Source organism: Schistocerca americana, chromosome 5 (assembly GCF_021461395.2).
Source record: "Schistocerca americana isolate TAMUIC-IGC-003095 chromosome 5, iqSchAmer2.1, whole genome shotgun sequence".
Taxonomy (NCBI): Eukaryota; Metazoa; Arthropoda; class Insecta; order Orthoptera; family Acrididae; genus Schistocerca; species Schistocerca americana.
Window position 1 is genome coordinate 680,859,950 of NC_060123.1, and position 27,700 is coordinate 680,887,649.

The 27,700-nt window shown below is 42.0% G+C and overlaps 1 protein-coding gene across 1 annotated transcript in view; it reads left to right on the forward strand.

The window, feature by feature from the left end:
• LOC124615965 (coiled-coil domain-containing protein 112-like) overlaps window positions 1-26,137 on the forward strand; it is a 165,464-nt gene extending 139,327 nt beyond the window's left edge. The window contains exons 10-11 of the mRNA XM_047144165.1: window positions 17,140-17,379; window positions 25,814-26,137. Coding sequence (XP_047000121.1) covers window positions 17,140-17,379; window positions 25,814-25,847 — 274 coding nt within the window. The 3' untranslated portion in view covers window positions 25,848-26,137. The remainder of the gene's footprint in view (window positions 1-17,139; window positions 17,380-25,813) is intronic.
• Window positions 26,138-27,700: the final 1,563 nt, after the last annotated feature.

The following is a 27,700-nucleotide window of genomic DNA, read 5'->3' on the forward strand; positions in this document are numbered from 1 at the left end:
TCTTCAAATAATTTGTACATGGTGTTATAATGCTGTTCCATAGCAAATTTGCAGTAATCATCGATTATTTGACTTCATCATAGATATTGCGAATTCTCACGCTTCTCTTCAAAACAGAACTGTGATTCTCATTCATTTTTAAACATTTGTGACAGTAATCACTAGGCTGCCTCCTTTTGTGCAAGCTGCCATTGGACTTTACAACTTCCTTTATACTATGAGCAAATAGCAAAGGATAAACATTGTTTATCCTATGATTTTGCCAAATGGAAGAAAATCATACTGACCGAAAAATGCTGCACCAAATACTGAAAGAAACAGTGTCCGTTGCATTGCTAAATTAAATGCCATGCTGTATCAGTTCTGACAAGGGAACCTCCCCATCGCACCCCCCTCAGATTTAGTTGTAAGTTGGCACAGTGGATAGGCCTTGAAAAACTGAACACAGATCAACTAAGAAAACAGGAAGAAGTTGTGTGGAACTATGAAAGAAAATAAGCAAAATATACAAACTGAGTAGTCCATGCGCAAGATAGGCAACATCAAGGATACTATCGGCTCAGTAGTGCCATGGTCCCATGGTTAGTGTGAGCAGCTGCGGAATGAAAGGTCCTTGGTTCAAGTCTTCCCTCGAGTGAAAAGTTTAATTTTTTATTTTGAGACAATTATCAAAGTTCAGGTACTCACACATAATTAACTTCGCTCTCCAAAATTCCAGGACATGTTCAGATTTGCTTGGACATATGCAGGATTAGACAGTCTACACACACAAAAATTTGAAAACGTTAAAAACATATGTTTTGACAGAGCACAGGGAAAACTGTGTGACTGTGAGACTGTTGCATTTATTTGTTGCAGTTTATGTGACAAACTCTTATGTTTTCATCACTTTTTTGGGAGTGATTATGACATCCACAAGAAAACCTAAATCAGGCAAGGTAGAAGAATCTTTTCACCCATTCGCCAAGTGTACAAGTTAGATGGGTTGACAACATATTCCTGTCATGTGACACACATGCCGTCACCAGTGTCATATAGAATATACCAGAGGTGTTTTCCTGTGGAGGAATTGGTTGACCTATGACCTTGCGATCAAATGTTTTTGATTCCCATTAGAGAGGCACGTCCTTTCATCTACTAATCGCACGGATTTGCAGTGCGGTCGCAAAACACGGACTTTAAACTTACTACAGTGAACAGAGGCGTCAATGAACAAACGGACAGATCATTACTTTGCGAAAATAAAGGAAGTAAAAATCTTCACTCGAGGGAGGGCTTGAACCAAGGACCTTTCGTTCCACAGCTGCTCACGCTAACCACAGGACCACGGCGCCACTGAGCCCAGAATATCCTTGATGTTGCCTATCTTGCGCATGGACTACTCAGTTTGTATATTTTGCTTATTTTTTTTTCATAGTTCCACACAACTTCTTCCTGTTTTCTCGATAGATCTGCGTTCAGTTTCTCAAGGCCTATCCACTGTGCCAACTTATAACTAAATCTGAGGGGGGGTGCGATGGGGAGGTTCCCTTGTGAAAAGGACCGAGTGAATCTGAGACTCACTGAGTAGTGCAGAATCAGGCTGAGCCCCAGGCCATGCGCTTGCAGCAGGTTATGAATGCATGGAGTTTTGCATGCTTTGGCTGACACTGGCATAGATCGTACTTGACTAACAGAACTCAGGTGTTCATGGGAAATAATTGAATGAAATGCCCTACCAGTTGTTAGAGGTGTGCCACAAGGTTCACAGTTTGAACGTTTCCTTTCTCTGATGTATATGAATGACTTGCCTACTTCCTTGCTTCACAAGGCCATAATATATGCTGTTGATACTACCCTGATCATCATAGATAACAACTTGGAGAAGGTGGGAAAAAAACCTTGAAAAGTCTGCCATATGGCTCAACAATAACAACCTTACCCTAAACAGTAGCATGGCAGGAACTATGTATTTCTTCCTGCAAAAGCTAAATGAGAAAGTAAATAAGTCTGTGTTAGACTTCTTGGTAGCCACTGACTTGGAACACCCACACTGAACAATTTGAACTAAACTATCCTCAGTAGGTATTTCTTTTCTCTCTCTCTCTCTCTCTCTCTCTCTCTCTCTCTCTCTCTGTTAATCAAACTAAAAGCAGTAGTTAGTGAACAAATGAACAGATACTATTACTGTATCATTATGGCTTATTTCAGTCCCGTCTGCAATATGCAATAATACATTGGTGTAACACTCTTGGTGCTCAGTGTCCATGTGGCAGAAGAAAGCTATAAGAGCAATTACAGGAATTACATTCTGAGAATCATTCCAAAAGCACTGTAAATATCTAGACATCATACTGTATGTTCTCATTATGTTAAACCATGTCGTCTTTCCACCAAAAGAAAAGAAAAGAAAAAAAATACAACACTATTCATCATCATCATCATCTTGGACAGTTTCCAGCCACTGGCTGGGTCTGTCGGGAACACAAGCCTCTCCATCGTGTTCTGTCTTTCCACCATTCCCCCTCTTCCACCTTCGTCCAGTTCTCTCCTCTTCTCGTCACACGTTCCTTCACTCCCTTCACCCACCTATCTCTTGGTCTTCCTCTGGGCCTCTTCCCCTCCAGTTGCAGATCAAACATCCTCTTTGGAATTCTTCCCTCATCCATTCTCTTCATGTGTCCATACCACTGCAGTCTTGATTTTTCTATCCTGTCCTGTACTGGTTCCTCCTTTAGTCTTTCCCTCACATACACATTTCGCAATCTGTCTCGTCTTGTTACACCCAACCTGCTCCTCTGGAACTTCATTTCACTAGCCTGTATTCTACTTTTGTCGCTTTTGTGCATTACCCATGTCTCACTTCCGTATGCCACTATGGGGACAAAGTAGGTTCGGTATGTAATTCCCTTGGATTTCTGTGGCACCTCCTTGCTCCAAATAAGCCCCCTAATGCATTTGTAGAACTGCCCTGCTTTTCTGCACCTTTCATTTATTTCCATTGCGTTTCCCCCCTTACTTTCAATCACGCTTCCCAGGTACTTGAAGTTCTCTACCACTTGTAGTTTTTCCCCTCCATAAGTTATATCCACATTTGGCCTATTCGTCTTCCTTGTTGTGACAATTATTTCACTTTTCTTTGCAGAGAAATGCATTCCATATTGTGCTGCCGTTGCCTCCCATGCATCTAACTGCTCTTGCACCTCCTTCTCGCAATTTCCCCATAACATCAGGTCATCGGCAAAAAGCACTACTTTCATTTTATGATCTCCAATTGCATGTGACACTTGCTGTAGGATTTCATCCATAACAATAATAAACAATAAAGGCGAAAGTGCACTTCCCTGTCGCAGCCCATTTTCCAGCTTGAACCATGCAGTACGTTCCCTCCCCACTTTCACACAACTCTCACTTCCCTCATACATTTTTCTGACTTTTCGTGTTATCTCTTCATCTAACCCTTTTGCGTTCAGCACATCCCAGAGCTTGTCCCTACAGATACTGTCATACGCCTTCTCAATATCTAAAAAGGCCATGATTAAGTCCTTCCCGTACTCATAGTGCCTTTCCTGCAGTTGCCTTACCGCAAATATGAGGTCCGTTGTTGATCTTCCTGGTCTGAAACTGTACTGCTCCTCTTGCAGTCTACTTTCAATACTGCTTCTTATTCTCTTCTCCAGGATCTTTTCATAGATTTTTCCACAGTGGCATAGCAGGGTGATTCCTCTGTAGTTCTCACATCTCCTTTTATCCCCTTTCTTGAAGATCGGGACTATAATTCCTTTCTTCCAATCCTCAGGAATTCTGTTCTCCTTCCACACCACCCTCAGCACTCTGTATAGCCACTGGGTTCCTACTTCTCCTGCTGCTCGTATCATATCCACTGTTACTTTGTCCCAACCTGGTGCCTTGCCCCCTTTCATCCTCTTTATGGCTTCTTCCACTTCATTCCAAATTAGACCATCAATTTCCCCACTATTATCATCGTCTGCTGCCTTAGGCTCTCCATTGCTGTTAGTTACCCGCTTGGCGGCATTCAACAGATCTTCAAAGTACTCCTTCCAAATCTTTTTGAGCTCATGCATTTCCTCCACAACTCTTCCATTATTATCCATGATCCTCAGGCACTCGCTTCTGTCGTTCCTCTTATTTCTTACCATGGTGTAAAGTACTTTTTTGTTCCTTTCACTGTCCTCTTCTAACATTCTTGTCCATTTTTCCATCCACTTCTTCTTCTCCGGCCTTACTATGGTCTGTGTCGCTTTCATGCTTTCCTTATATTTTACCCTAGCTTCCTCTGTTCGGGTCTGGAACCATTCTCTGAAGGCTTTGTTCTTTCGAAGTACTGCCTCTTTACATATGTTGTTCCACCATGGGGTTTCCTTACTTCTCCTCTTTGTGCTAGTTCTTCCGCACACAATCTCAGCTGCCTCAACTAGGGCCCTCTTAAAATCTCCCCATTCTTCTTCCACTGTTCTCTGATCTTCCTTTGGCAGCTTCTTCCTGATCAGTGTCTGGTACTGGGTCCTCCGTTCATCCTCTTTCAGCATCCATGTCTTCAACCTTTTCTCCTGTATATCTGTTGCCCTCCTATCTTTTTTCTCTCTCAGGGTGGCTACCAACAGCCGATGGTCACTGTCTAAGGCCTCAGATGGAACGGCCTTAACATCTGTGAGGCTGCTCATCATCTGCCTATCCACTAGTACATAGTCTACTACTGAAGTTTGGGACCAGTCCCCACTGTACCAAGTTATTTTGTGACTACTTCTCTTCTTGTACCAGGAATTTGCGATCGTCAGCCCATTCCTCTTGCAGAATTCCAGCAACAATTTTCCTTCTCTATTTCAGTTCCCCCAGCCCTCTGGTCCCATTATCTCCTCGAATCCTTTCCTGTCTGTGCCAACATGTGCATTGAGGTCCCCTATTATAATCTGATTACCTCCATTTAGCTGCTTTTGCATGTCATCTTCAAATTCCTCCTTCTCCTTTTTTGTACACCCCACCTGTGGGGCATGTGCTTGGATGATTTCAATGCTTTTTCCTTTCACTCGTACTCTGGCTTTTATCATTCGATCATTGATACCTTCCACCTCCTCCTGCAGACCCTCTCTGACCACTATTGCCACTCCATTTCTTCCCCTCTCATTCCCTATCCAGTACAGTTTACATCCTTTACTTAGTGGTTTTTCACCAACTCCTCTCCACCTAGTCTCAGCAAGTCCCAAGATGTCCAATTTCCTCCTTTCCATCATTTCTACAATTTCTTCTAACTTCCCAGTTAGAGTCCTTACGTTTAAGGTGCCCAGTCGTAAACCATCTCGTAATCCTTTCCCATTGCTTGGTCAGTTTCCTTTAAATCCGTTCCGTGATCCGAGGCATGTTCCCTTTTTAAAAGCAGTTGATTTATCCACTACTGGCTTGCTAGGCCTATCGCAGCTTCACCAGAGCCCCGTTAGCCGTCACGTTTCAGGGTTCCCATAGAGCCTTCTCAGCTACCGTAGCGGTCCTGGGGCACACGAAGTCCCCGCTGTACATCGCCCCTATAGGCAGTCCCCTACTTTGTGCCGTTGCCCATCTCCCACGACTTGGACAAGGGGTTGGACTTATGGGAGATTATTATTATTATGTGCGATTGGACCCATACGGATCACGCAAAGCTTTTCCGATTCAATTTTTTAATTCTCCAAACTTCTCTCATTCTTTCCCCATGAATTCTCTTTCTTTCCTCTGTCCATTTTGTCCCCTGTCTCTTGCAAACTTCATTCTCGGGTTGTACTTTCCAACTATTGATTTTTTGCCTGTATACATTTCTGTTTATAACTTCTGAAGAATTTATTTGTGCATTTGCTAGATCTGTTTTGGTTTCTTGTATCCAGGGTATGGTTTTCAATTTTTCAAAGTATATTAAAATTTTGTGGGAGAGTCTGGGTGTTGGGAGTCTGTGGATATGACCGTAAAATTTTAGTCTTCTTTTCCGGATGTCTGCGGCGAGGTTAGATAATTTTTCTGTAGTTTTCCGAGACTGTAACCTGTATCCATCTTCCGTTCTTTTTGGGCCAAGAATCTTTCTGATAATTTTGCGTTCCTCTTTCAGGATGCCTTCCAGGTCGCCTTTTCTATGGAGTGTGAGTGTTTCGCTGGCATATAGTGCTTCGGGCTTGATTACTGTATTGTAGTGTCGTATTTTTGAGTGAATGGAGAGACACTTTTTATTGTAGATGTTGTGGGTTTTCCAGTATGCTCTTTTCAGTTTTTGCAGTCGAACTTTTGTGCAGTTTTCTCTCCCCCTGTGGGTTCTAGGACCTCGCCTAAGTATTTAAAGAATGGAACTCTCTCAATTTGTCCATATTTTGTAGTCAGTTTTTGAGTTTCAAATTTTGAGCAGATGAATTTGGTTTTTTGGAAGGAAATTTGTAGCCCAACTTTTTCGGCGCATTCTTTGAGAATGTCTATCTGTTTAATTGCTGTGGTCTCGTTTTCTGCTAGAATGGCCACGTCATCTGCAAATGCCAAGCATGAAATTTTAATACCATCTTTAGATCTTCCTAGTTGTATAGGCTTCCAGTAATTTTGATTCTTCAGTTCTTTTTCCCATTCTCGGATGACTTTGTCTAAGACAAGGTTGAAGAGGAGTGGAGACAAGCCGTCACCTTGTCTGATCAGGAAGGGCTCTGATATTTCACCCAGGAATTTTATCTTAGAAGTTGTGTTTGTGAGCGTTTCTTTTATAAGGTTTAGGGTTTTCGGATCGAGTCCTAGCTCCTCAAGGATAATAAAGAGAGATTGCCTATCGATTGAATCACAAGCCTTTGCGAAATCAACAAAGGAACAAATGATCGGACTGTTTCTGACTGCTTTGTATTTTAGTGTTGTCTTCAAATTGAAAATTTGTTCTGCACAGGATCGGTGAGGGCGAAAGCCAGCTTGGTATTCACCAATACTGTGTTCGAGTTGTTCTTGTGTTCGTTGAACAAGACAAGCTGAGAGGATTTTATAAGTGACTTGGAGAAGGGAGATTCCTCGATAGTTGTTTATATCTGCCATGTCTCCCTTTTTATGCAGTGGATGAATTAGGGCGCATTTCCAATCTTCTGATAGTTTTTCTGTCTGCCAAATGTCTGTGATGATTTGAGTGAGTTCTTTGAGGGAATTTGGTCCAAGATTTTTAAGTAGTTCTGCAGTGATATTATCTTCTCCGGATGCCTTGTTGTTTTTCAGTCTATGAATATGTCTTTGGACCTCCTCTTGTGTAGGTGGTGGGGATTCTGGATTTGTGTAGATAGCAGTTTCTTGAGGGAATCTTGAAGAAGGTTCAGGGCAATTGAGGAGTCCGGAAAAGTATCTTGCCAGCTCCTCACAATTTTCCCGATTTGTGAGCGCTAGTTTTCCATCTGGTTTTCTGAAACATAGATTTCGTGAGCCGTATCCATTGATTCTCCCAGCAAAGGTCTTATAGAAGTCTCGTACATTATAGTTACGGAAATTTTCTTCAATAGACTCACACTGTTCCTTGAGGTACTTCCTCTTGACTTGTCTGATTGTTTTTGCCACTTGTCTTCTGGTGTTGTGGAAGTGATCTAGATTTTCTGGGGATTTTTTACTGTTATACTTCAGAAAGGCTTTCTTTCTTTCTTCCAGCGCTTTTTCACATCCAGAGTCCCACCAGGGGTGTTTTGTGTTCTTTTTCAATGGGATCAGTTCTTTTGCCTTCTTTGTAATTTTTGTTCGAAATTTTTCCCAAGAGTCAGCTGGTTCCTTTTCCCACTCCTCCTTCAGATTGGTTTCTTTGATTGTTCGTGTGTCAAATTTCATCATGTGTGTTTTCTTCGGATAGAATTTTTTTGGGGTGAATTTCACTTTAATGCGTGTTAAGTAGTGGTCTGAGTCAATGTTCGCCCCTCTGCGGACTTGGACATCATGGATCTCTTTCTGTACGAAATAGGAGATGGCAATGTAGTCAATCTGATATTCGCCGATCTCTTGTATGGGGGACCTCCAGGTCTTTTGTTTTCTAGGTTTTTTTCTCAAAGATGTAGACATTATTTTTAGATTATTTTGTTGGCATAGTTCAATAAATCTCAGTCCGTTTCTGTTGGTGAATCTGTGTGCTGGATATTTTCCTACAGTTTTTTGGTGTTCTTTCTCTCTGCCAATTTGTGCATTGAAATCTGCCATTAAGATTTTGATATCATCCCGGGGAATTTTGGCCATGACATCTTCAAGTTTAGTCCAGAATTTTTCAGTTTGTGGTTGGCGTTTTTTGTTGTCTATGTTTGTGGGTGCATGAACATTTATCAATGTGTATTTCTTGTTGGTGCACTGGATACGCATGGTCATGAGGCGAATATTTATGGAAAATACCTCTCTAATTGAGCCTAATATATTTCTGTGCACCACAAATGCCATGCCCAGGAGTGGCGTACCATTGGCAATTCGTTTGTCAGTCTTGCTCTTGAAGATGCGATAGTTTCCATAGTCTATTGTATTTTCATCCGTGAATCTAGTTTCTTGTAACGCTAAGATCTTAATTTTTTGTTGGTCTAGCTCTGTTACTAAGTTGTGTAATTTTCCAGGTTGAATTAGGGTCTGAATGTTAAAGGTACCAATGTACATGGGAACCTTGGGACGAAGTTTGCTTGAGAACTCTGATCGTAATGGCCCGGGTTCCCCAGAATCCGAAAACCCAGTTGTCGTCTGTCGACGAGTGGATTGGTTACCACCTGGGGTAATTCTGTCATTACTCTCACGAATCATGATAGCTTGTAAGTTTTGGTCCAGTGTTTCCACTGGGTGTTTAGAACCAGGGATTGTCAGTTCCTGGAGCATATAATACAGCCGCACCTACTAGATGGATAGACGCTGACCTCGCTGCCGCTCGACTCGAGTACAGACGCATTGAGGATTTGGAATGTGAGATTTTTTTTCAAGGTTTTCTCCTATAGATCCGCCGTGTTCTGTGTTAACAGGGTCACCTCGTGTAGGATGTGGCTCTTCACCATGCACGGACGGTCTTGGACTATTAATTCAAATTAGTTTTAAACACACAGAAATGAATGTACAGTGGAACCTGACTATAACAGCATTCAAAGGACCTTAAAATTTTTGTTTTTATAAATGAGCGCTGTGGTATCTGAGATTTGTATTTTCAGGTTGTGACAAGTGGAAAAGAACAAATTTATTGAGCGTTGTTTTATTTTACATACAGTATTCACTCTTAAGCTTACATGAATACAGTGTATACAGCAGTATGTCAAGTACTCACCAAACTTCTTTACCTAGGAGTGAAGTAATCAGCTATTTTACTCTGCTGTCTACTTATCCAACACACAGTATCTAAATTACATTCTATGTTGATTATTTCTTTTGAAATTTCACTGCTCCGTCCACTAGTGTCATAGAACATGTTCACAATTTAATGGCCTCTACAGCATCACTCAGAGCAGGGATAGGCACTTTATTTCTTTCTTCTTCTTCATCTCCCTCACTCACTTTGTGGTCACTGTGGCCCTGATTCTTAACTTCATTTGCAGTTTTATCTTCAGTTTACACTTCAGTTGTAACAAGATCTTCATTTTTTGTTGCATACATTTCATAGTTGCACTGGTTGAGAATATCACAGGTGATTTCTGGCAGCAATGCAGATTCCAGCAGATGGTCAGTGTCATCAAATGTTTCTTCAGTTGTGGTAGCATTTATTTCTTCAGTTGTGATTCCACATGACGGAAATAGTTCTTGAGAGTGACCTGGCTCCAAGCTTTTGTATTGCATCTGATTGCATCCTTCAGTGTAGTAGAATAACCCTGGTTTTTCTCAGTGCATCATTTTCAGTAATATAAGCTTACGATAGAGGCATTTCAGACCTGTAATTACTCCCTGGTCCATGGGCTACCATAAGTTTATTGTATTTTCAGGAAGAAAAACAATCTTGGTATTCTCCAGACCAGAGAGTGCAGGGTGTTCTGGGCAGTTCTAAAAAAGAACCAGTATCTTCCCAACATCTTATTTCAGCAAATTCCCTGTTTTTTAATTTCTTGCTAACTGCTTTCAGCATAAGGACACATCATGTGTACTGTTGACGAGTTCTGTGATCGTCACCACTATTGTAGTATGAAAGTGCCTGGGTAACAATGAGGTAAGGAGTCTATACTACACCTGTTGCTGATTGTAAGGGTACAAAATCTCTCTTACAGTATTGTTTTTATGTCCATGTTGTGTAGTTTCATATAAATGAACTAGCAGAACAAGTTGAGAATTAGAGTGTTTCTTGTTATGGAGGTAATTATCTTTATTTCAGTTTAGAATTGTTTCATTTTCATAGTCTGCAGTTTTTGTACTCTTGTCTGAGGTATTCCTTTCGAACTGCGTACAGGACCAACAGTAGTCTGGCAGCCCATGACGTCATCACAAGTAGCAGCAAAGAGACCACAGACTGTGCTCAGCTCCCAAAGAATACCAAAGATCGGAACATAGAACTGACAAGAATGTCAACAGAAAATTCAAGTGTTTCTGATGCGAGAACAAGATTAGTCAGTCTTGCTTATGTATATTCATCTATGTTATGAAGAAATAATAAACTGTCTGGTACCACGTGCTGCGGAATTTGAATTCCCGCCAGACATCATGGACGTCGAATACCCCTAGAGATCTCTGCATCATCGCGCCGTAAGCTGTGGTGGTGCGCGCATACTGGCCTACATGTAGTGTGAGGGTGCCGCAATGGAACGCATGGTTCCAGCAGCCAATAGCGACGCCCCCGATAGAGTATTTAAGAGCCGGCCTCTCACTCTGCCAGCGAGCCTAATCGTTGTGTGAGTCTCGCACATTGCCTCTACAAGACAGCATGTTTATCGTACTTTGATCTCGTTCATTTTGGACGTCTTGGATTCGTTTGGTTGTCTCTGTCACCCCATTGTGTCTTGCATGTTGTCGTCGTGAGGTCTTTCTTCACTGTCTGTCGTTGTTTCATGTCCGTCCTTTCCATTCGTTTGTTTGTGCACGGGCTGCTCTCCGTTAGGTACCGCTGCACTTTCTCGGCCACCCCGCGACCATTCCGGTCATGGTCATGACAGGTTACAACAAACTGTTATTCTGTATTTGAGGAATGTTGCTACTTCTTTAGTAGAGTAGTGTGACACGAAACAAAAAAGGGTTTTGTCAAGAGTCAGTCAGCGTTTGCTGTTTGCTGCACTGATACAGGATAGTTGAAGATACAAGATAGTTGAAGACCCTTACATGATGGAAGGGCAAAGAGAAGAATATGCTATGTTCCCATATTACACAAATTCCTTCTACATACAGTAATTCTTGGAAAATCTTGCTGCTAACTCAGGCAGAAAATGATGTTACATATGAGGTATATGCATATATATTTGCTGTATGACACAAGGATGAGAAGTACGTTCCTTATGAGGAATATGGCTGTACCGCAGAAATCACGACGCTATTGCCAAGATGTCATCATAAACGATGTTGGTATAAGAAGGTTCGACTGTATATAACAAGCTACCACCATCAGTGAGTCTTACCTAGTGATGTTTTTGAGACGCACCTTCATAAATTGTTAATTGATAAGCATGTTTACAATGTTAAGGATTTTGAATGTGCATAGTGAATTTTAACTTCACATTCGCTTGTATTGTTCAAATCCATCATTAACCATAAAAAATTAAATTAAGATGGAAATAAAATTTAGTTACTTGGTATTTCTCGAACTTTTATAGTGTAAACAAAAAACCTCTGAGTTGTATGCTGTAGATTGTGTATATTTTTGGTTTACAGGAGACCACTCATTGAAAAGAAGAACCATTAAGTCATTGATAGGCACACACAAATAGAAAGAAAAGTTGCTAGCTTTTGGAGCAGTTCTTTTCAAGCTAGAGTAAAACACACACACACACACACACACACACACACACACACACACACACACACACACACACACACACGTGCGTGTGTGCCTATGGCTCTACCACATGGTATTGGCTGGACAAACAGTACCAGTGTTGCATTTTGGCAGGTGGACTAGGTTGTGATGGGGCCTGTGGGAGGTTGCTTGGGTAGAGGGAAAAACAGGTGGGAGGCAGGAAGAGGAATTAGGGGTAGATGACTAGTGGCTCAGAAGGAGTCAACTGATTTGTCAGCTAGAAATACAGGAGAAGTCGGGATGGTGGCAGGTACGTGGGTTACGCATGTGATAGCACACTTATCAGAGATGGTGGGGAGCAGTGGGGATTGAATTGGAAGGGGTTGACAAGATGGCACAAGGGGAGACTTGCATGGAGGGTGTGAGGACAGTGGGTTTCTGGAGGTTGAGATTGGGACAATTACGAGAGCAAGGATGCATTGCAAGGATAACTCCCATCTCCAGTGATGAGAACAACCTTGCCCAGTGTGCTGAAGGTCTCACAAAGGCCTTCATAGTGTTATGGTCTGAGTCGGCAGCTGCTATGTTCTGAGGAGCCAAATGTTATGCCCTCGTTGCTAATGATAAATGGGTGGAATGTGGCCAAAGTGGTATGTTGCAGCAGGAATCTGTACAGGCAAGGAGACATAAATGCACTTTAATTAAATACATATTACTCAATTTGTGTGTAAGAACTGCTACACAATTGACAACTTGCGGCAGGCGTGGTTAGATATAAACAAAGGCCTGAGAAGTTCACTGAGTGTTTGCCAGTAGAGCTAATTATCAACAACTTGGTGCAATGTTTGGCACCAACAAGCAACATGGAAGTAATCTTGAATAAAAGACTGGTGCACAGGTGCTTATAACACTCTCCTGGCAGTATTCAAAATGCTGCTCGCGGTGCCCACAGGAATATTCAAGGCAGCAGCTCCAGCAGTATTGATAAATTATGATACTTCACATAGAAAGGCACTACACCCCAAACCTTGCCCACAAACAGATTTCCTGTGTCAGATCCTCATACAGCTCGAATCATTCAACCACTCCAAAGAATCAGCTGCAAATAAGCGCCCCCTTTGTCATCCTGTATCACTATGGACTGGAACCGTTGCACCATATTCTTCATCAGGGCTTTGGTTATCTGTCATTACATCCTGAAATGAGGGACATTGTACTCAAGATTCTTCCCACCCCACCTAAATGGTGTTCCATTGCCCACAACATGGATGTAATATCCTAGTCCATCCCTGTGCCACTCCCATTCCCAACACCAAAGCAGACCAAGGTGCAAGACCTGCCCAGTCCAACTACCCTGCACTTCCTACTTCAGTCCTATCACAGACTTGCTCTACCAAGCAGCCGTCCACCAAGATGAATGGCCACCGCCAAACTGTTGCCAGGAACAAAGTTGACCACATGGTGGCACAACATGCAGCTGCAGCTGAACTTTACATACTCAATTTCAGTGGCTGCTTCACAACCTGGGCCATCTGGATCCTTCTTCTGCCACTAGCTTCTCTGAACTACACAGATGGGAGCTGTCCTTGCAACACATCCTTCGCTCCTGTAATCTTAATGATCTCAATCTCCAGTAACCCACTGTCCTACACCCTCCACCCAAGAATTTCCCTTCCTCCATCCTGTCACCTCTTCCCAATTCACATTTCTGTGTGCCTATCGATGACTCAATGTTTCTTCGTTTCCGTGAGTGTTCTGCTGTAATCCAAAAGTATTTACATTCTACCAGAACTTTCCTACAACATAGAGTGTGTATAGTTAAACGTACTTATCAGTTCCAAGTGCAATTCGACCATTACTCATGTAAATTAAAACATTAAATATGATGTAAAATACTTAGATATAAAGCAAAATTCTAGCTATAAGATAGAGAAATATTAAATGTGATGCAAAATTGAAGAATAGTAAAATTTTGCACATGTTCACTAATGACAAAATAAATAAATAAGTAAACAAATAAATAGTCAGTAGTATGTCACATCTTTACCTACATGCAGAAAATTTTCTGATTTTTCTTGCCAGGTTATGTTACTGCATCCACTGCATCATTGTTCAAACATACAGAATGAGTTGTGGCTGCCTATGCATAGTGGCATTCTGTAAAGTAAAAATTAATACAGATCTTGTTTCTCCAGCTTTACAGGCTTTATAGTCTTCACACTCCTTACTATTAAAATTGCTACTCCAGGAAGAATAGCAACTATCAAAATTTTACTTATTGTGCATATACAGTAGAGGATGTGGCAAAAATCATTTAACCGGAAATGCAGTGCAGTGTTTAGCAAGTTTAATGTTTTATACAAAGTAATTTCTCCTACTGAAATAGTTCAAAGTGTCCTCCAACATTACCTAGCCAACTGACACATCATTTAAACTCAGATTTACATATCTTGTACCATAACTCCCCGTTATTACCAAAAATGTTTTCAAATTCACTTTCAGTCACAGTTCTTAAATGCTATATATTTAATGGTTTTGTAGCAAAAATATTGTCTTTCAGTATCCTCCTCACTGAAAACTCACACTGTGTGATGTCTAATGATCTTGGAGCTCAATTGATTTCATGCCACTTTCCTGTCCATTCTGAAAAATTTCATCCAAAAATGGACAGATGTGTAATCTGTAGTGTGGTAGAGCACTGTCTTGCTGCCAAATGAGGTTGTTTCATACAGCTTCGTGGAGAGGGTCATCGTCTAATTCAATAACAACTTCCCCCAACTTTTCAGGATACCTTTCTGCCGTCACTGTCTCATCAAAAAAGTAAGGGCGTATCAGTCCTTTGCTGCATCTACCAGCAGAAATTGTAACTTCAGGAAACAGAATGAGATTTTCACTCTGCAGTGGAGTGTGTGCTGATATGAAACTTCCTGGCAGATTAAAACTGTGTGCCGGATCGAGACTCGAACTCGGGACCTTTGCCTTTCGCGGGCAAATGCTCTACCAACTGAGCTACCCAATCACGATTCACGCCTCGTCCTACCAGCTTTACTTCTGCCAGTACCTCGCCTCCTACCTTCCAAACTTTACAGAAGCTCTCCTGCGAACCTTGCAGAACTAGCACTCCTGAAAGAAAGGATATTGCGGAGAGCATTTGCCCGCGAAAGGCAAAGATCCCGAGTTCGAGTCTCGGTCCGGCACACAGTTTTAATCTGCCAGGAAGTTTCAACTCCAGGAACGTTCAACTACTCCTCACTAACAAATCATGAATTTTCAGAAGATCAACACAAGCAACTGTGTTTGTTAACTCTTTCATTTAACTTAAAACTTGCTTCATCAGACCATAGGATTGCTACGATCAGGATCGTCCTCATTCTGAGTGTGAAGGTAATATCAGCTTATAAGGCTTCAAAGGTAATGTTTTTAATGTTCTCCATAAATTTCTGTCAAAAAATTGTATTTCCTTAAAAACTCTTCAAGTAGATTGTTTTGTGTGGCAGAACAAATGCCTGTGCAGTGAGCTGTAGTTTCTTCAGTAATTACTAATTTTGGGCAGCCACTGCACATTTCTGTCCATGGTCAGATTTTAGCTAAGCAGTTAAGTAGTATCTCCTATACTGAATTTTGTTTAAAGAGTGATGTCAGAATTGGTATGTAATCAATAGTGACAATCTGAACCTTGCCTTTCATTGGCAAGTGCTCTACTGCATGTTGTGTCACAAGGCAGTCTACTTTGCTCTTGGCCACAGTTTGGCCAATAGTCAGAATCCAGTTTCCTCACACATAAGACACTTTCCAGAGTGAATTTTCACTCTGCAGCAGACTGTGTGCTATTTGATACTTCCTGGCAGCTTAAATCTATGTGCTGGACCAGGACTCAAACCTGGGACCTTTGCCATTCCTGGGCAAGTGGTCTACTGGCTGAGCTATCCGAGCATGACTCATGAACCCCCCTCCCCCTCCTCACATCTTTACTTCTACCAGTACCACAACTTCTACCTGACCCAGAGGGCACTGAGTCACTAAGGATAGCAAGAAAGATTCTGACAGACTCCCTGGTGGCGATGTATATTACTGTGTCTCAGCAGGTATGTTTCCCTGTCATGTATAGATGATACTGACGTTGAAAATTCCAGACAGAATGAAACAAAACTGGACAAAGGAGTGCTAGTTCTGCAAGGTACGCAGGAGAACTGTGGTGTATCGAAGATGGGAGGTGAGATACAGGGGAAGCATAGGTGATAGGGCAGTTTGAGAGTCACACTTTGACAACTCAGTCCTTAGAGCGCTTACCTGCCAAAGACAAAGGTCCCAAGTTCAAGTCCCTGTCCACAACACAGTTTTAATCTGCCAAGAAGTTTCATAAGACACTTTGTTTATCCATGTTTTAAGTGTTTATGAATTTAATTCACGAAGTGTGTCAAGTACGCCAGTAAACGGGAACAGTAATGCTGCATGTTTATCCATCGCGTCCCCCACACTTTTCACTGTCATATCACTAAAGCAAAGCTGTTAACTATGTGCATGAGAGAGTCTGTGCTCGAAGTGATGGGACAGCATAAAGCTAAAGAGTTTGTTGAGGCGAAGCAGTGTGGGGAAAAGTCGCATGCTGCAGAAAAGATTTCAAGGCTTTGGATTACTACAGAAAGTTCACATATTGTTCACATTCAGTATGATCTGCAACTCAGTAAGTCCAGTGTGAGAACTAGTATTGTGAAAATATGGAAATGCTATGATAAACAGCTCGATGTTCAACCATCCTTAGTGTAACATGACTTTCTAAATTTTACTTGCAGGCTGGAATGGTTGTGGAATTTATGGGGCACAGGGTGGGGAGGGATGGGTGCAAAGCTGTGGAAGATGAATTCAGTGCCGGCCGAAGTGGCCGAGCGGTTAAAGGCGCTACAGTCTGGAACCGCGCGACTGCTACAGTCGCAGGTTCGAATCCTGCCTCGGGCATGGATGTGTGTGATGTCCTTAGGTTAGTTAGGTTTAAGTAGTTCTAAGTTCTAGGGGACTTATGACCACAGCAGTTGAGTCCCATAGTGCTCAGAGCCATTTTGATGAATTCAGCTCTAGTTAGTTTAATATAATATGTTGGTACAACTACTGAGATCTTATGATCCTTTATTTTTCATTTCTTATTGCATGTTTTAGCAGTGCAGCCATTAAATATAGTTAATGTAATTAAGACATTTGTAATACTGGAGTACTATTGCTATAAATTGTAACTGCTGATACTGTTGTAAATAATAAGTTCCTTACTGACTGAATGTAACCCAAAAACATATTTACTGCAGGCAGCAAGACCAAGAATACGTGTTGCGTCGCTTGAGTTGGAAACAGCGAGAGAGAGACCGCAAAGAAGATTGTATTGAGAGGCAGGAGAGGCTGAAGCGTCAGGTATCAGTGAGTGCAGAACGTGACCCACAACGTCTGCTGACACTGACGGAGGGCTGGCGCAATCGACTTGCGTGCAAGGACCTCGACCGCCCTCCAAAAAGTGCGCCACCTTTACACCTCCGCAACATGCCACATTTGTGAGTACCTTATAACTTACTATTTAGCTTAACTGAAATTTAATGATAATTTAGTGCTAGTCTTATAGAATATCCATTATTTAATAGCTAATCCGAGCCTTTCACTCAGCACATTAAAGGAAAGTATATTGTATTTTCATTGTTGAAGCTTACAGTTATACTAATAACAATTCACAGAAAGGAATCTAGAACACTGTAACCATGGTGCATCATGCTACACAAATTTTAATCTCTTCCAACTTTTATATGATCATAAAGTACTATTGTAATTTATTTGTTGTAAGAACTGACTCCTTAAAGTTTTAGTTGTGCTTACTTTTTAGTTTCTAGGAAACTGTTACCTAGCACAAAACTTTTCATTTGTGGCATATTTAATAATTATACGAGTCACTCTATTTTGGCTTGATGCTTCACTTCAGTTTATACAGTTCATAATTTATAAAAACTTCATGCTGTAAGGCCACCTATGTCAAATGTCTCAGGAGAATATATGGGGGGGGGGTTTAGGATTTTCCATCTCTTCAGTGTCTTAGTCATTAGAGATGGAGCACAAGCTCAAATTGGGGAAGAAGGCATGTTAGATATTCACAGTATCCTTTTCAGTGGAACCATCCCAGGCTTTACCTTTGAACCGCCACCCTCCCAAATGTGAGTCCAGTGTCTTACCACTGACCCACTTCACTCAGACATAGGCAAAGCTTAAAGAGCAAATTATGTTAATCCTGGTGTGCCCCTGCAGAGGATGGCTATTATTGGTCACTTCTGCGTCTATGAGGAAGTGTTTTAAAATTGCTGAAACATGGAATGGAACAATCATATCATCTGTTTGCTTTCATACGTTACAAGTAGAAGCTTGTGAAGCAAGGTCAAGATCAACATGTACTGTTTCAGCTAACTACTTCTCTCACTGACAGATTGCACTATCACATGACATTTCATTTATTGAGTACTAATTAACAAAAAATGCGGTACTGTGTGTGGGCAATGGAATAGGAAGTTGGAAAAAAGTGTGGCTCAGTTTACATGTGACTTACATTCTTCTTCAAGAACACTCACTTGCCACACTCTCCCCCCCCCCCCTCCCACACACACACACACACACACACACACACACACACACACACACACACACACACACACACACTTAATCATGGGGGGGGTGGACACTTTGCTGGGAAATTATGCTTAAAACTGTTAAATATCAGTAATGAGTGACTGTACTTATATAATCATTTAAAACAACAATGCCTCCATTGTAAGAAGAGAGTTTGTTTAAAAACTACATGTCATAATGCAAGAGACAAACAGTAATTGGATAGATAAAAAAATCTACTCACCAAGCAGCAGCAGAATGCACACATATAATATTGTAATTAGGCAAGCTTACAGAGCCAGGGGCTCCTTTTTCAGCCAGTAGGATTGAAGGGGAAAGAAGATGGGTGAAGGAAAAGGACTAGAGAGGCCTAAGAAGACGGGTAGATTTTGGGAAAGTCACCCTGAGCCATGGGTCAGGGGAGACTTTTTGGTCGGGATGAGAAGGAAAGACTGATTGTTGGGGACTGCACCAGATGAGATTTGAAAACCTGAGAGCTTAGAGGTGGAAGACAGGGTAATATGCAAGACAGAGATTATTGCTTAAACATCGTGCATGAGTTGATAAGAGTGGGAAGCTAAGTGCATTGTATGTAACAGAGGAGGAAGGAGGCGGATGAAAAATAGACAATTAAGACAATGAAAAATGTAGAAAACTGAAATGGAGTGAATAAAGAAGTATAATGTGAAGAATGCATTAATGTAATGTAAGGCATGGTGGGTGGCAAGAACCAAGGACATGCTGTAATGCTAGTTCCCATCTGCAGAGATCTGAGACACTGATGTCTGGAGGAAGAATCCAGTGGCATGTGTGGTGCAACAGGCACCGAGGTCACAATTGTCAAGTTGTAGAGGATGCTCTGTGAAGCATGTGCACTAGCAGAATAGAAATGAGGAAAACACAAGAAAGAAACAATTTATTGAACTCATCAAAACGAATCAATAATACAATCTCCAAAAGAACAACAGACTTGATCCCAACTGCGGATCATCACAAATAGAAAATAATAAATAATAATACTAAAGACCCAACTCTTCACAGGGAGAGATCACAGTCAAACAATTCTACAATGTCAAGAGCTTCGTTGAATATACCAAGTCCATCCGTAAGAGATCGGCCAGCTAGAAGAGGCGTCTAGCCCTGGCTGCTGGGGTGGCAGCCTCTGGTATACTTCCAAGCAGTGTGTCGAACTGCCCTTCGCCAGCAGTGTGCCACTGTATAAAACCTGTTTGGTGGCTGTATCTGCGAGAGCTATTTGCTATCGCGTGCCTGGCATAGCAAAGTAGTTCCTGGGCTAGCTGCGACCTCTGGTGAAGCTGTTCTGCAGGCTCCGCGAACAGGTAGCGGACCCTGACGGCCGTTGGTGGAGAACTGGTGTTGTGTTGTGGCCGCCAGTAAACATTTGTGTTGATAACACAGATGACATAGGTTTTCCTGGTGAATATATGCCCTGTGACGCAGGCATCCAGTGTTGATTGGATGTGAAGTGGGATGCCGATGCAGTACGCGCTATGGTGTCTGAAGTGGGCAGCCACAGTACCCTGCAACAGGATATTGCATGTTACCAGTATACACCCTCTGCCTATGCCTATTCATCGTAACTGATAATTTGGTTGCAGTCACGCCATAGTAAAAGGGAACAATGTTTACGTTACAGCTGGTATATGACATGTTGTTTCTCAGGTGACTGGCTCTTTCTTTGATAGTATATGTTTTGACAGTTACAGGGCTGCTATAGGTGGTGGTAGGAGTGTGCATAGGGCAAGTCTTGCAGCAGGGATGGTCACAGGGGTAGGAGCCAAAGAGTTGGGAGATGGGTGCAGAAGGAGCATAGGGTCTGACAAGAATATTGCAGAGATTGGGAGGGCAACTATTTTTCGCTGGGCCCCCGTCCCTCTTCATTGTTATAAGATATAAACAGTGTATGAGTTACTGGATTTGCAACCTTTTCTCATAGCTAACAGCTGCTTCCAAATGCAGTTCAAATATAATCTGGCCAATGTTTCTTATCCCTGCAGACAGTATCACTCTTCTCATGTTGAGTTTCCCCAAACCTCTGTGATTGGGAAAAATGCTTTTGGGCAGAGTGGAGGAGGGGGGCATATACAATCTCAGGATCAAAAGTTCTTGGCTGAGGACAGACCAGTCATGGATTTTTATGATACTTATTTTCCTGTCTTGTGCTAATATTTTTATCACTATGTTCCTACCGCACTCATTATCCTTTAACCTATTTTGCACATTATAATCTTTGATTGTTCCTATTGCTCCTTCTAGTGCCAAGTTAACTAATTTTGAACACTGTAGCAGATGCACTATCCATTTCTGGTAAGGATCTCCCATTCATTTTTCCCCATTTATCATTTGGAGTACTTCATTTTGTGCTCTGCCTGTCCACATAGTTTGTACATTCTTCTGCTGCATCACTTTTCATATTCCTGCAGTTTCTTCTTTGCTGGGTTTCTGATGGTCCATGTTTCCCTGCCATAAAATGGTCTGCTCCAGATTTAAGAAGTTTCTCACTCAGCTCCATGACAATAATACCATTAGAGCTCTTTAAATAAACAAAGTTTTCTTGACCGGTGCTTGCTTCCTAGATAGGAAGTATTGTATCATGCTGAATTTTGGTGTCGGTGAAGTCGTTATTTTCCTCCCTACTACTCTTCATTGCCTTCATGTTTGCTTTGTTAATCATCAGACCATTTTCATTACATTCTGTTTGTCCCTTCTGTATTGTCTGTCTGCATCTTTTCCTACATTTTCCTGCCTGCCTATATTGTACACTCGCTTTGCCCATGCAGACAAATGTTGTCACGGATCACTTTGTGTGTGTGTGTGTGTGTGTGTGTACGTGTATGTGTGTGTGTGTGTTTTATTTTACTCTAGCTCATCAAAGGGAACAATCTGGAAGCTAGCAATTTTCCTTGGTTTTGATTGTTCCTATCGACAAGTCAATGCTTGCGCTTTTCTCATCACATACAATAGTGGCATATCTGCATCCCAAACAGATTACATAAAGTGCAACAGCTCCTTGCATAAGGGCTCCGGGGACTGTACGAAGAGTCCAAGTGAGCCATTAAACCATAAAACACTGACTCTTGATAGTATGCTTAAAATGCCACTTTGGAACACACAACACAAAAAGAAAAGCACAGAAATAAAATGGTTTAATCTTCAAAGCCCACAAGGAATACCAAAGGTATCTAAGACTACAGAGTACATGGGAATGTACACTCCTGGAAATGGAAAAAAGAACACATTGACACCGGTGTGTCAGACCCACCATACTTGCTCCGGACACTGCGAGAGGGCTGCACAAGCAATGATCACACGCACGGCACAGCGGACACACCAGGAACCGTGGTGTTGGCCGTCGAATGGCGCTAGCTGCGCAGCATTTGTGCACCGCCGCCGTCAGTGTCAGCCAGTTTGCCATGGCATACGGAGCTCCATCGCAGTCTTTAACACTGGTAGCATGCCGCGACAGCGTGGACGTGAACCGTATGTGCAGTTGACGGACTTTGAGCGAGGGCGTATAGTGGGCATGCGGGAGGCCGGGTGGACGTACCGCCGAATTGCTCAACACGTGGGGCGTGAGGTCTCCACAGTACATCGATGTTGTCGCCAGTGGTCGGCGGAAGGTGCACGTGCCCGTCGACCTGGGACCGGACCGCAGCGACGCACGGATGCACGCCAAGACCGTAGGATCCTACGCAGTGCCGTAGCGGACCGCACCGCCACTTCCCAGCAAATTAGGGACACTGTTGCTCCTGGGGTATCGGCGAGGACCATTCGCAACCGTCTCCATGAAGCTGGGCTACGGTCCCGCACACCGTTAGGCCGTCTTCCGCTCACGCCCCAACATCGTGCAGCCCGCCTCCAGTGGTGTCGCGACAGGCGTGAATGGAGGGACGAATGGAGACGTGTCGTCTTCAGCGATGAGAGTCGCTTCTGCCTTGGTGCCAATGATGGTCGTATGCGTGTTTGGCGCCGTGCAGATGAGCGCCACAATCAGGACTGCATACGACCGAGGCACACAGGGCCAACACCCGGCATCATGGTGTGGGGAGCGATCTCCTACACTGGCCGTACACCGCCGGTGATCGTCGAGGGGACACTGAATAGTGCACGGTACATCCAAACCGTCATCGAACCCATCGTTCTACCATTCCTAGACCGGCAAGGGAACTTGCTGTTCCAACAGGACAATGCACGTCCGCATGTATCCCGTTCCACCCAACGTGCTCTAGAAGGTGTAAGTCAACTACCCTGGCCAGCAAGATCTCCGGATCTGTCCCGCATTGAGCATGTTTGGGACTGGATGAAGCGTCGTCTCACGCGGTCTGCACGTCCAGCACGAACGCTGGTCCAACTGAGGCGCCAGGTGGAAATGGCATGGCAAGCCGTTCCACAGGACTACATCCAGCATCTCTACGATCGTCTCCATGGGAGAATAGCAGCCTGCATTGCTGCGAAAGGTGGATATACACTGTACTAGTGCCGACATTGTGCATGCTCTGTTGCCTGTGTCTATGTGCCTGTGGTTCTGTCAGTGTGATCATGTGATGTATCTGACCCCAGGAATGTGTCAATAAAGTTTCCCCTTCCTGGGACAATGAATTCTCGGTGTTCTTATTTCAATTTCCAGGAGTGTATAACATTAATGGGAAATACTCTAACCCTGTCTGGGATGATTTCCACAGCTACATAATAGCTACAGCTAAGGAAGTCCTCTGTCCAAAAAGGCCTTGGAAAGACCAAAGGTACTGACCGACCGTTGTGTAATCCTCAGCCAACAGGCATCACTGAATGCAAATATGGAGGGGCACGTTGTCAGCACACTGCTCTCCCAGCTGTTGTCAGTTTTCATGACTAGACTTGCTGCTTCTCAATCAAAATGCTCCTCAGTAGGCCTCATATGCGCTGAGTGCATCCCACATGCTAACAGTACACAGCAGACCAGGATGGTCACCCATCCAAGGACTAGCCAACCTCAGCAGTGCTTAGCTTCAGTGATCTAACAGGAACCAGTGTTACCACTGTAGCAAGACCATTGGCATTAAGGAAGTACTAGGTGTGGTGTCACCGCCAGACACCACACTTGCTAGGTGGTAGCTTTAAATCGGCCGCGGTCCATTTAGTACATGTCGGACCCGCGTGTCGCCACTGTGTGATCGCAGACCGAGCGCCACCACAAGGCGGGTCTCGAGATACGGACTAGCACTCGCTCCAGTTGTACAGACGACGTAGCTAGCGATGCACACTGACGAAGCCTCGCTCGTTTGCAGAGCAGATAGTTAGAATAGCCTTCAGCTAAGTCAATGGCTACGACCTAGCAAGGCGCCATTAGTAACATTGCATGTATCTAAAGAGTCTCACTTGTATCGCCACGATCTCCCGATGTACCAAAAGGATGGATTAAAGTTAAGTATTCCAGAAGCTACGTACTTTTCTTTATAGCATTCATTACGTATCCTGGTTCAGACCTCCCGCCATCCTGCTTTAACTTAGCGCGTGCCTTTCGGCTTCCTCTCATTGTGTCTAGGCTGTCTTGTCTAGACACAACACTAGGTGTTACCAAAGGCAAGCGATTGTCAGACAAAGACCCAAGCTGGTAAAACAGCAACATCAAAAAACAATGTGCAACAGAGAAAAAATATTTCAAATGCAGGATCTAATTGCTTTGCTCACATTCATGCCAAAAAAGAGGCTAAGAGGCTGGTGATTGTCTTAAAAGCAACAACAGACTCAAAACAGCTGATAAACATTATGAAATACTCAAAACTGTACTATCATTCTCCATATGAACTTATTTTTGTTCATGTGTTGTTTTAACTTTATGAGTGTCTGCTCTCAACTGATCAAATACTTTGTGGCTGGGCAATCTTTTTGGTAAAAATCCCACTGTTTCATGCCTGGTATGATGTGGCCAACCCATGTGTTATGCACAGGAACAATTTGCTTCACAAAAGAAGTTGTATTCCCTTAAAATAATCACAAAGCAGAGAAATTCATTTTCCTATGAACAAGCATGGCATCCACCTTCAGCTTTCTCACACTTAATTTGTGATGCAAAAAGTACCATACCCTTTCTTCTGATGTGCCAACAGCATCAGATATTTCACAAATCTTTAATCACTGGTCACAAAACACCATACTGTCAATTATCCACACACCAAATTTTAGAATGTCGAACATGTTGACCAAAATCAAGTAGGCAGGCCTGTAGGTGAATCGGGTGCCAGACATCAATTCATTGGCAGGTTACTCCATACCCGCATTCAGTGATGCCTTTTGGCTGAGGATTACACAGTGGTCAGTCGGAACCTTTGGTCTTTCCAAGGCCTTTTTGGACAGAGTACTTCCTTAGCTTTAGCTGTGGAAATCATCCCAGGCACGATTAGTGTATTTCCCACTAATGTCATACATTCCCAAGTACTCTGTAGTCTTAGATGCCTTCGGTATTCCTTGTGGACTTTGAAGATTAAACCATTTTATTTCTGTGCTTTTCTTTTTGTGTTCTGTGTTCCAGAGTGGCATTTTAAGCATTCTATCAAGAGTTGGTGTTGTGTGGTTCAATGGCTCACTTGGGCTCTCCATACAGTCCCTGAAGCTCTTACGCAAGGAGCTGTTGCACTTTATGTTATCTGTTTGGGATGCATATATGCCACTATTGTATGTGATGATACACTCTCTCTCTCTCTCTCTCTCTCTCTCTCTCTCTCTCTATCCCTCTTTATTTAAAAAAAAAGCTATTGATGATTGTCATGTCAAAGATCTTAGGAAGCACCATGATATTTTCACCATGGGCATTTCCATGGACTGTAGAATCAGATGGAGCATGTTTACCCATGTTTCCATTACAGTCACCTGCAGTTATCTTATTTTCAGAAGAATAGACATTTCAGAAGAATAAAAATTTGCAATAGATCTTGTAAGTCATTCCAGAACTTAGATTTTTCATGATTTGTACATTTTTTTGAGGGGGTGTAAGGAGATACTGCAGTAAATTAAAACAAATAAATTGTGAAATATTTATTTTTAACTAACACAATGCAGCAGTGGAGAAGATGACTGAAAGAGTTCAGTGGGGGGAGAGTGGAGTGTATCATTTTGCATGTGACAAGGATGTTTTCAGGACTATTAATGCACGATCCTTAGATGATAAGTTCAAAAATTGTCAGAACTTTCATTGAGTTATGCTCATAATCTAGTATGAAAGTGGTTTATGAGTAGTGCCACATTAAGTTTTCATGATAGTATTTAATCCTTCATTGTCCAATAATTTTTAAAGTTTGTGCATGCCTTGTATTAAAGTTACAGAAATATGTGAATTTTCAGGGCTGTTCCAAGCTGGAGGAAAACACTGCAGTGAAGACGAGTGCAACTGAAGATGTTACTGGTGTTGCAAGTTCTTTCTCAAGTAAAGACCACCTGCAATGACATTTCATCTGAAATATTTTTGTAATGTGATAAGCTATGAACACATGTGATGAAGACAATATCCAGTGCATATTCAATTGTCTTTGTGTAGTCGCAATATATGACACTCAAGCAAATTGTTTGAGTCAATGTGTGATATTTGTGTTCAGTGGTGTGTTTTGTGTAAAAGCTAACTCACTCCATATTTGTAATAGTTTAATGTCCTATTTATACTTTCATAAATCTGTTTCAAATGATGTTTCATAATGTCTTTTTTTCCTGTTGATTATTTCCTTGTGATATTTTATATCAGTACATTTCCAGTGGTAATGTAGAAATAAACCTATTGCTTTGAACCATAAAGAGGATGTGTATAAGCTTCATTGGCTCATGAAAGATGTACACATAGAAGATGGCTAGGAAACAGTTAAGTGTGCAATGTTCATAACTATCATTATTTTTTCAGTCTGAAAGTGTGTGAAGTGGTCCAAAACAAGAGAAGAGCCATCTTATGACTAGGTACTACGTACACATCGCCCCCACTCTCAGAGTATCGCCACTAATGCAGTGATCATGCGCACAAAATGTGTCACAACTAGTTAACTATTGTTTGTGTGGGACCACTGAAATGATCTGTTGGAATGATAGCAGAGCTGTAAAATAATTGTGGGTAACCCCCAGAGGAGTGCAGGTCAAGAAACAGGTAAAACTGGAGGAATGTAAGCATGTTTGCTAGGTTTCTTTGAAAGTCGACAGGGGGAAAGGGGGGGGGGGGTGTCACTACCATGAAATACCATGTTACATTTTGATACACATAAATTACACATTTCACTCAAGAATACAAGGAGATGGAGACAAAACTTCTTAAATAAAAATAACAGATGAATATTCTTTAGATGTGGATGTGAACCAAAGATAGAAGCTGTAGGAGGCATTTTTAACTGTCATAGAAGTAAACAGTAAAGACAAGTAACAGTGTAAAGAAAGTGAGATCAGATGATGCGTCAAGATAACAAACAGAACAATCTGAAATAAAGAAATATAAATAAAATGATAGAACATTTCACAGAAGGAATAATAAAGTAAACAGAACAGAAGCATGCAAAATGCTCTTGTAAATATGCCTTACATTACATTGCTGAACAATTACGTGACTAGTCTGCTGATTATGTGAAAGACTAATTTGTAACATAGTTAAATATAACTAGAATCTGGTAAGTCTCATTGACACATGACATGAGCAGTCTATCATTAATTATGGCTAAGTGTTAAATGTCAGCAGCTATAAAAGCAGGTCTTTGTAGCAGCATCTCAAGAATAATGTGTATTTTCCATGGACCTGGGTCCACTGTTATGAATTTTTTGAATGAATTTTGCAACTGTTAATATTGAGCTTATTTTCGTACTATTGTAATATTCAATCTTAGGCCAGTTCAAGCACACTGTTAAAATGATTCTTATAAAACAATATTACGTCTTCAGTACATCATTTTTTAGTCAAAGCTAAAAAACAGTGACTAAACAGAATGTAAGTATTGCTAGATATAGCAACTTACTAGATATGTACATGATCTTTTAGGTCAATAGTTGAGGCATGATAGGAATTCATGATATTGTCACAGAGTCCTGTGATATCTTCAAGGTCCCATTTGTAACAATTTATTTTGCCATTGAGGTTTCAGTTTGATCCCCATTAGACTGCAGTGTAAATATTTATTCTACAACAGACTTTATACTTCTGCTAACATGTTTGTTTAATGCTTATTTAGCCTGACCAGATTAGGGCCTTAAGGTACTCTCTTACAT